Source organism: Cataglyphis hispanica, chromosome 4 (assembly GCF_021464435.1).
Source record: "Cataglyphis hispanica isolate Lineage 1 chromosome 4, ULB_Chis1_1.0, whole genome shotgun sequence".
Taxonomy (NCBI): Eukaryota; Metazoa; Arthropoda; class Insecta; order Hymenoptera; family Formicidae; genus Cataglyphis; species Cataglyphis hispanica.
Window position 1 is genome coordinate 1,060,419 of NC_065957.1, and position 9,752 is coordinate 1,070,170.

General features: G+C 35.7%; 1 protein-coding gene across 1 annotated transcript; it reads right to left on the reverse strand.

The window, feature by feature from the left end:
• Positions 1-205: 205 nt before the first annotated feature.
• Positions 206-8,414, reverse strand: LOC126848916 (serine/threonine-protein kinase Warts). Its single transcript, XM_050590257.1, has 6 exons — positions 7,733-8,414; positions 7,248-7,649; positions 6,097-6,438; positions 3,734-6,017; positions 2,970-3,247; positions 206-1,445 (listed from the first exon to the last, which is right to left on the reverse strand). The coding sequence occupies exons 3-6, from the start codon at positions 6,373-6,375 to the stop codon at positions 1,014-1,016; spliced, it is 3,273 nt and encodes a 1,090-aa protein (XP_050446214.1). The 5' UTR covers positions 6,376-6,438; positions 7,248-7,649; positions 7,733-8,414; the 3' UTR covers positions 206-1,013.
• Positions 8,415-9,752: the final 1,338 nt, after the last annotated feature.

Sequence of the window (9,752 nt, forward strand, 5' to 3'; positions counted from 1 at the left end):
ATCAGACTGAACTAAGTCATGATGCACGAATATTTAGACACATTACATCTGATCACAAAAATACAATCTTAAAAAATACTAAGGCATTAATAAAATATATGTACATACATACATATATGTATGTATATACCATTGTATATGTACATATGTACAGAATATAGTATATGTATTTATATGTACATTATATGTACAGAAAAGACCCCAATAATGTTTTCCACTTGTGACATTCTTGAGTCAGACAAATAATATATAGATACTCATGCATCATGATTATTAATTCTAATAAGAAAAATTGACAATCATTAAATAGAAAATGAGAAATAAATTATATTACATTCTGTCTTATATTTAATTTTAATGGGTCAAATACCTATCAAACTATTCATTACCAATTTACTGATTCTTTTCAGAACCAATGGTCATGATGGTCGAGAAATTAAATGATGTGTTCAATTCAAAAATGCCAAATTCAAAAGAATTATTGATGTTCCTTGCATATACAAGGAAAAGTCAAAAATTAAGTTCCCTATTTAATTACAGACACAATTAATTTAATTATCATGCAATACTATTCTGATAGAGAGTCGGCAACAGGTAGAGTCATGCTTTTATGATAAATGTCGATTAGTGTTTATATTACAAGGGAAAATTAAAAAGTAATTTTCTATTTAACTGCCAATCTTATACTGCGTATAAGATTTTTGCCTGACATGATACGAATTATCGTAATTAAATAGAGAACTTTATTTCCTAACTTTCCCTCGTAATATATTCTCTGATCAACATTTGTCATAAAAATATGATTCTGTTATCAGAATAGTATTGTGTCTTAAATATCAGCCACAAAATCATCTATATATGACAAAGTATAATAAAATGTGTCTAAAAATAGTCATGAACGGTAAATTATCTCGAACTATAAAATATCGAACGGAAAAAATGATGACAGAGAAGTATTAAACGATAAAATAATAGGTAGCAAAGTAATCATAAATCATAAGTTTAGCCTAATGTCATACGTAAACAGGACCTTGATTATCGTTGTCGTCCAAACTGATTCGACTAGGATACGCAGGACCACCACCGTCATCGAAAAAACGTCTGAATGTGAACTCGAAGAAACCATGAAATGGCTTTCCATTGTCCAGTAACTCATCTGATTTGTTTGAATCCGACGACTCTGAATTGCGTAACTTGTCGGGATCAACGGGATCAAAATTACTCGTGTCGGTCGGATATTCTATACGAGGTATATGTGGGGCCATTTGGCGTCGTAATCCTTTCTCGAAGTCGATATTTGCAAAGAACGGATGATTTTTAACTTCATTCGCATTTTTACCCAATCGACGATCCGCACCAACACAGAGTTTTAGTATTAAATCCATACTTTCTGGTGATAGATTAGCCTGTTTCGGTATATGAAGCGTCGTTTCCCAATTAATGACCTACAGAAATAAAACAAAAACATTTATAAAAAACATTAGGGTAATTTATCTCGAAGCATTTATATAGGAAGGGTCAGAAGTATCCCTCCCCAATTTTAATAAACTTTGTAATTTAATAAGAGATACATTTTCTTTATTTCTGGCCATTAAAAAGATGAAGTGCCCTGAAAAAAGAAAATTAGTTTTTATATTTCTGAAAAAGTATCGTCAAAACTATAAAAAAATATAAGAAATATATCTTTTATTTTGCTGAGCTAGATTATACAATATATTCAAAAATCATAAAAATCAGAAGACACTTCAAACCCTTTCCTTGTTAAAAATAAGCGTTTTTTTTTATCGTATTTTTATGAAACTATGCATATGTTTATTAATAACTTATTTAATAAATGTAAATTTTAAATAAATAATATTGATTAGTTTAAAAAAAATAAAAATATGAAAGACCACACACACACACACACACTAAAGAAACTATGGCTTACATGTTAATCTCTTTTCAGTATAACGAATACAAAAATGCTAAATATTATTGCTAAATGTTACAAAAAAATTGATTTTGAAATTTGATTAGGAGTCTAAATCTCCATTTTTCAGAAAAAAAACAATAGCAATTCAATAGCAAATTCTCAATAGCATTTTAACTACATAAAGAACACATTTTTTTTTACTCAACAGATTTTGATTAGCATTTGCATGTTTTCTAGGTTGCTAATTATAAATTTGAAATTAAATTTCAGCTATTTAAAATGGTGAATAAATTGTAAAAATTTTTATTTCTAAAATTTTTATTTCTACTCAAGTCAAACTTTTGATCCTTTTTGGGATGTTGACTATAAATCTAAATTTAAATTTTGAAAATTTTAAATGGCGAACTTAATACAGGGAAAAAGAAAATGGAAGGATAGCGACATTCTTTTACGTTTGTGCAAATGAAACTTTTATGGATTTTTTTGGATTGTTGATTACAAATCTAAAAAAAATTATAAATGACAAATTAAACGCACATAAAGCTTTTTTATAATAAAAAGCACTTATTTCTCAAAATACTCATTTCCATACAATCAAGATTTTTTTTCAAAAATAAATATAAAAGATTATCAATAAATTATATATTATACAATGAAATATGCTTAACATTTCTTTAAATTTTCGACATTTTTTTGGCTTATAGTCTTTAGCTAGTTTACAAGCAACTGATATAAAAAACTTATTTCAATATTTTCATATATACAATCAAGATTTTTTCCAACAATAAATACAAAATATTTTTAATAGATTACGTATTATATAATAAGATTACTTAATAATTTTTTAATTTTTTAGCTTTTTAGCTTTATTAGTTTATAAATAGCCAAATTACTTGAAAAATATCACATTTTTTATCTCTTTAATTGTTTATAATTAAAAATATATTAATTAATTAATTACAATTTTATTCCAAAAGTTTAAGTCCTGACCCTAATATAAACTTTTGAATAATTAGGTATATAATATCGTAAAGATTGTATATATTGTGCATACCTTATATTGAGTTTCAGCGGGCGTATTGGCAAGAAAGGGTGGAGAACCAACCAACATTTCATACAAAATTACTCCTACACTCCACCAATCGCATAATTGAGTGTATCCTGTACGTTGTAGAACCTCGGGTGCAATATAATTCGGTGTTCCGACCAAAGAATGCGCCAGACACCTTTGATGTTCTCTGTGTCGCCTACGTTCTAATGGCTTCAATTGTATGCACTGACATTCGTTGTTCCAATCATCAGATGGATCCATCGAATCTTGCTTACCATGACCTAAAATCAAACAAGAATGTATATCTTCATATTGCTGTTTTATATATGTGTAATATCAAAATAATTATCATTATATCAAAACCAAAACCGAATTGTCATTATCATAATAATTGTCATAATTGTAGTATTGTACATGTACATTTCTATTATCACTCATTTATTTCTCTGAAAAATATCGGTATTTCGATTAATCTGTTCTTTTAACAGAAAAAAATCGATTTTGAAGGCTTGTATAATCCACTTGTGCCAATTTTTCGTCCCATAACGAATATATATATATATATATATATATATATATATATATATATATATATCATATTTTTCAAACAAAAAAAATACAATGCTTATATATTATAAAAATAAATAAAAGAGATATCTGAGTGTATAAACACATCACCTTTAATTTTTCCGTGAAAATTATTGTAAATTTTTTAAACAATCTAATATTTGAGCATTACTAAGTAAAAATAATTGAAGAATATTTACCGTTTTGTTGGTAATATTTAGAATTGTGAGTCCAACGGAATCCCGTGCAGAGGCCAAAATCGGTCAGTTTGATATGTCCGTCACGATCAATTAAGATATTGTCCGGCTTAATGTCCCTGTGAATAAATCCCATTTTGTGAACGCTCTCAACAGCACATGTAAGTTCGGCGATGTAGAATCTTGCCAATGGCTCCTTGAAGATACCAAGTTTAATCAATAAAGACATCAAGTCTCCGCCGGGTATGTAATCCATCACAAAGTACAGATTATCCTTGTCCTGGAACGAGTAATAGAGTTTGACAACCCATTCATTGTCAGCTTCTGCCAATATATCACGCTCGGCTTTCACGTGAGCAACTTGATTACGATTTAACACATCGGCTTTACGCAAGGTTTTCATTGCGTAGAACTGATTGGTATCGAGCTTCCTAACGAGCGTGACTTCACCAAATGCGCCGACGCCGATCGGTTTAATCTTGGTGAACATAGACTTGTCCATCTTCGCTCGTTTTAATCTGATGTAATTAGACTCTTTCTGCGACAACATTTTCCTCATCATGCACTGTGCTTCCGTACTTAAGCCGATCTTCGCCATCTCCGTCTCTAGTTGCATACGTCGATAGAGGCGTTGTTTATGCGATTTGAGTATATTTTCTACATGTTGCTCCATGAAAAACTTGAAAGCCTGAGGAGAATAGTTTCTCACTTTGCAATCTCTGCGTTCCTCTTCCTTCTCTATGCTCATGGTTTTGCGCTCAGGTATAGGAGATTGATGCTTGATTTTGTAGGATAAAGGTGAATTGCCGCTATGATCGCCTTTAGTGTTGCCACCTTTGGTACCAACGGCAGTGGCCTCAGGCAAGGACGAATGATTATTGTTTCTTACAGACATTGAAGTCGAGGCAACCGGTGGTAGGGATGGTGCATCCATCGTATGTTGACAATTGTCGACTGGTGAGTATTTCCTCTGAAGTGGTGGATGATGAGCAATGGGAGATGATCGCGGCGCACTGCCGCTCTCTATTGTAGAGGATATAATTGATGTGTCTTCAGTGGGAGTGCTATAAGGCGGTGGCGGCAATGGATGATGTATACCACGTTGTGCCGCTAATGCCTGCATGGTCGTAGCATAACTTGGCGGTTCTGTTGTCGGTATATTAGTGGGCGGCGCAGCCACATTGCTCACAGGTGGATAAGCAGGCAGTGGTTGTTGCTGTTGTTTTTGTTGCATAGACGATGCATAAGAAGGAGGTGGTGGTGGCGTGTTGTTGGTAGTAGAAATCGGCTGTGGCGCTGTGGGCGCAATAGCGGTCTGCAATATGGGTTTCTGCACTTGCGTACTTTTCACTGACTGCATGATGATCGGCGGTTGTGTTTTAGCCTGCCGCGCACCCCATGCTTGCAATGGAGTCGGTCGTGCCATCGACGTCTGTGTATTATTGGGCGATATTGTAGACACGGTGATAGGACTGGGCGTACCAGCTGACGTTGGACCTGAATAAATACCAGACGACGGGCTCTTACGGTAGTCTTGCTGTGATTGTGTGGGACTTTGCCGATTTTGCATAGAAACACTGTAAGAAGGCGGTTGCACTGGTTGACCCGCGGATGAAGATGGAACTATAGGATAAGGTGGCGGAGGTTCAATCTGGGTACTCGTATTGCTGTTACTCGTTTGATAAATGCTGAGCGCTTGCATTTGTTGCGTTAATTGCTGTTGTACTTGAGGACCATTTTGCACAATCATTGGCTGACGACTGCCGGAATTGTTAACGCTTGCCACCGGACTAGTACCGCGCTGTGGCGGATTCACTGATGTTGACGTAGCACCGACCGTATTGGATGTTGTCACTGCCGGTCTCGTTGGCACGACCGGCGCGGGTGACATTCGCTTGAGCATTTGTTGCATGTTGGTGGGCACATTAGGCTGACTATATGGCGCGTGAGGCGGTGGTGGTGGCGGTGGCGTGGAACTACATCGAGGCGGCGGAGGTGGCGGTGGTTCACGTTCCACAAAGTTATTGGGCGAGTATTGGCGGCTCAACTGCGGATGTGTGCTAAGTTCCGTGAGGCGCGGACTATCGGATCGCGAACTGCCCGCCCCGCTGTCCAACGCGGGACTGCCGCGTTGCAAATTTAAATCCCTTTCAAGACTCGGTTTCCTAATGAGTTTGGTATTGAGTTTACCAAGCCCGTTCAGAGATTCTCCTTGAGTCTGTTTCAAGTACTCTATTGCTGCATCTAATCGCCATCCTGCGAATTTCATAGCGCGTAATCCTATTTCCTGTGAAATGATTTTAAATGTAAAATATTAATTGTTAGATTTATATTGCTTAATAATTAATAATAGTTTAAAACAACACCTCCGAATATCCCATGGCTAATAATTGTCCCAATGCCTGTCGCTGATCCGGTTTATCGACAGTGGAACCAGAGGCGCCGGAGAGCCCGCTAAGACCCGAGGCGGAGCTAATGCCACTAGTCGTGGATATAGTAGAGATAGTGCTAGCGGCACTGGAACCCACCTCTCCAATCCCTCCGATATTCGCAAATGGTAGTAACGAATTGCGAATCTCAGCTAATGCCTTTTGGTGGTATCCAGAGCCGCGAGTGCTCGATTTGTTGACTGCAGGTGGATTCATAGTGGCCCATGCTAGGCCCTTTAGGACCTAGCTTTAATCCGGTTGTGTCATATATAAATGTATCTATACAGACAAAATAATATTTTTACAATACTTGATTAAAATAATATATATTATAATATATATATATATATATATATATATATATATATATATATATATATATACTGCGTCTAAAATAAATTTTGTAGAAATAGAAATAAAGAATAGAAATGTCATGCATTACATATACAAATACTTTTTTTATATTTTTATATTTTCTTTGTATTAATACAGATGTATAAGATTTAGTGTATAAAAAGAATAAAGATATTGATGATATATTGAAGAAATATTTGATATACAAGAATTTAATTAAATTTATCAAAATTTTAATAGAAATTTATATTGATATTAAAATTTATATATATATATATATATATATATATATATACATATATATATTTAATATATAAAAATCAAAATACACAATTATGTATAAATAATTCAATTTTGTTTCTTTAAAATATTATTTTAAGCTTATTAATATTATTTATGAGAAATATCAATATTATTATACAAATAATTAATATCTGATAAAATAAATATTATTATAATTATTAATGTCTATAAACTCTTTCTCTCTTTTTACGCATATATATATGTACGTGTCATTATATGCATATATTTTTCACATACTTTATATTATATGTTTATTAAGACATGGCTTAAACTTTATTTTGTGTAATTCTATTGAAATAAATAAATTAAGATTTGTTTTCATATTATTTAGATATACATATACATGTGTAAATATAAAAATGCAAAAAATAGAGAGAGAGAGAGAAATATGCACGTATAAAACTTACTTTATGTAACAAGATAATACTTACAGAATACAGATCACTGCTAATTTATCCTGTCGCGGATATTTTCCAGTGTCATGACTGGCGATAGTTATCTAGCTAGGACAGCTAGTTCAGTTCAAAACACGCTCAAGGACTCGGGGATCACTGCCGCTCGAATCATGTACAACATAACATGTATCACAATAATACGAATCACGAAGAAACGAGATATATTTGTCAGATGTATAAAAAACGTGGACGAAGAAGAACGCAAGGTCGACCCATCGAACTTAGTATTCTTCACACCGTCGTAAAAAACAATCTCGCTTGGTCGTTCGCTCCGTGAGATTGGCAGAGTATCGGAAGGCACATCAGGCATATTTCGCATAGCCGCTCATCGGCATCCTCATGCCATGCGAGTGAGCGATTGATAAGTAACTAACCTATCTGCAGGCATACTACTTATAAACTGGTAAAAACGGTGATAAATGGAGATGAGTTTTTAATGCCGCACGCGTTTGTCAACGCACCTGAGACGCTACAATGTGACAATAACGAGCCGCCGAGATCCCACGGGACAGGGCTCTCCTGATGAGGCGACAATGGTGACAGCAGCCGTCCCGAGCATATTCCCGCGGCGCTTCCCCACGTTTCCCACCGTCGCTTTTGGCGAGCGGGATGCCACAGACGAGGTAGACGAGGAACGTCACGTCAGCGAAATGAGTATAAAAACGCGCTAAATCCCCTGGTGCCCACCACCAGGAGCGAGAGCGTACGAGCGATCAAGCTCGAGCTTAGGCAGAGACAGATGAACGACACATACACACGCGTATGCGTATGCGTGTATACATGATCGTATCTACGTGTGTACATCGGTCGGTCGCTCCGACTTCGGGGTTCCTCGCGGGTGCCTCGCGAGAATTCGCACGATTCACACGCGCGACAACAAAGGCAGATTACTAAGGCTGTAAATTACTAGAATAGCCGTGGCAGCCATTTTGAAATGCCACATTCCTATACGCAGCCAGTAAGTATCGCAACAGTCAGGCGACTCGACATTCTTTTTTTCGGAGTAATTTATCATACGGCCGAGTCACCAGCGGCGATTTATGCGATCATGACGTACGGAGGAATTACTCCCTCAATGCATTTTCCCGATATTTTAATTAATTGCAAATCACGGGGAGGGAGCCCGTGCGATTACCGCATTTCGCTCACACTCACACACGCGCGCGCACGTGCGCATACATAGAGAGAGAATTGGTGTCCGTGTGCGTGTGTGTTAATATATATGTTTGTAGAAATGTACGAGGATCGAAATGCCTTGAAAAACACATGAATTAGGCACATGTCAAGATAAATATGGGAAATGCATAATATTTATGTCGAGGATAATTTTTGTTCCTGGTATATCTTATTCTGGTGAATCAATTTTCATGAGAATAAATTCTTTAAAATTTTTTTTCGCTATGTTTGCAAGAGCTCTCTCTTCTTCCTCTTGTCGATTAGAGATAAGTTTTGCTCTCCATTTACACCATAGACATAGACGTATATCATAGGATTTATATAGTTCAGGCACCCTGTGAATTAAAATCGAATAATCAAACTGATGAAGAAAATATATAGCATTTTCGAAATTCGATCGCTCTGTGAATTATAATATCATCATAAACATCATCTCTAATTATTAAACATATACTTATTTATATTAAATTCGATACTTCACTCGAAAACGCTTTTACACCGTACTCAGTACTACATTGACCAATCATAGCCATTTCTCTAAAGAGTAAAATGGCTGTGATTGGCCAGTGTAGTATTATTAGGAGAAACAGTGTGACACTCTGGGAGCTTTTCAGTAAGAACACACATAACATATATAAGCAGAGAGAAGCCTGAGAGCGGTCATCCCGGCGTTTTTCGTGCGGTAGCTCTTGGTCTCGTACAGCAGCGCCTCTACGTCTATTTTACGGCGGCTTGGAATTACAAGGCCACGTCCACTTTCGGGCAGGATAAAACAGCCAATTGGTTCACTTCCGTGCTACGTCCACTTTTCAATTTTGGTTCATGTCTGTGCTATATATAGTGGTAGTAACTAATCGCTAGACAAAGCTATCCACTATCGACAATATCGAAAAGTGGATGTAGCACAGACATGAACCAAAATTGAAAAGTGGACGTAGCACGGAAGTGAACCAACTGGCTGTTTTATCCTGACTGAAAATGGACGTGGCCTTGTAATTCCGTAAGCGGCCGTAAAATGGACGTAGAAGCGCTGCTGTAAGGGACCGAGTAGAGTCCCTGTAACAGAGTCTGGCCACGTAATAGCAACTTTTGGTCCGCATTTATAGCATTTTTTGGCAACTCCCGCTGATATTTGAATGGAAATGACAATAACAGTAAATTGTCACAATTGAAATTAAAAATATACGTAGTAAAAACAATATATACATAAGAATTTTTATTGTACAGAAAACGTGTGAAGAGACAGTTTGAGGAAGAAAATAAAAGGAGATAAAAAAAATAAAGAACAAAAATATTATAATAGTA

Coding starts and splice junctions, on each gene's coding strand:
- LOC126848916 (XM_050590257.1), bottom strand. CDS start 6,375: ATGAATCCACCTGCAGTCAACAAATCGAGCACTCGCGGCTCTGGATAC. Junction 6,018..6,096: donor TAGCCATGGGATATTCGGAG/GTGTTGTTTTAA, acceptor ATCATTTCACAG/GAAATAGGATTACGCGCTAT. Junction 3,248..3,733: donor TAAATATTACCAACAAAACG/GTAAATATTCTT, acceptor GTTTGATTTTAG/GTCATGGTAAGCAAGATTCG.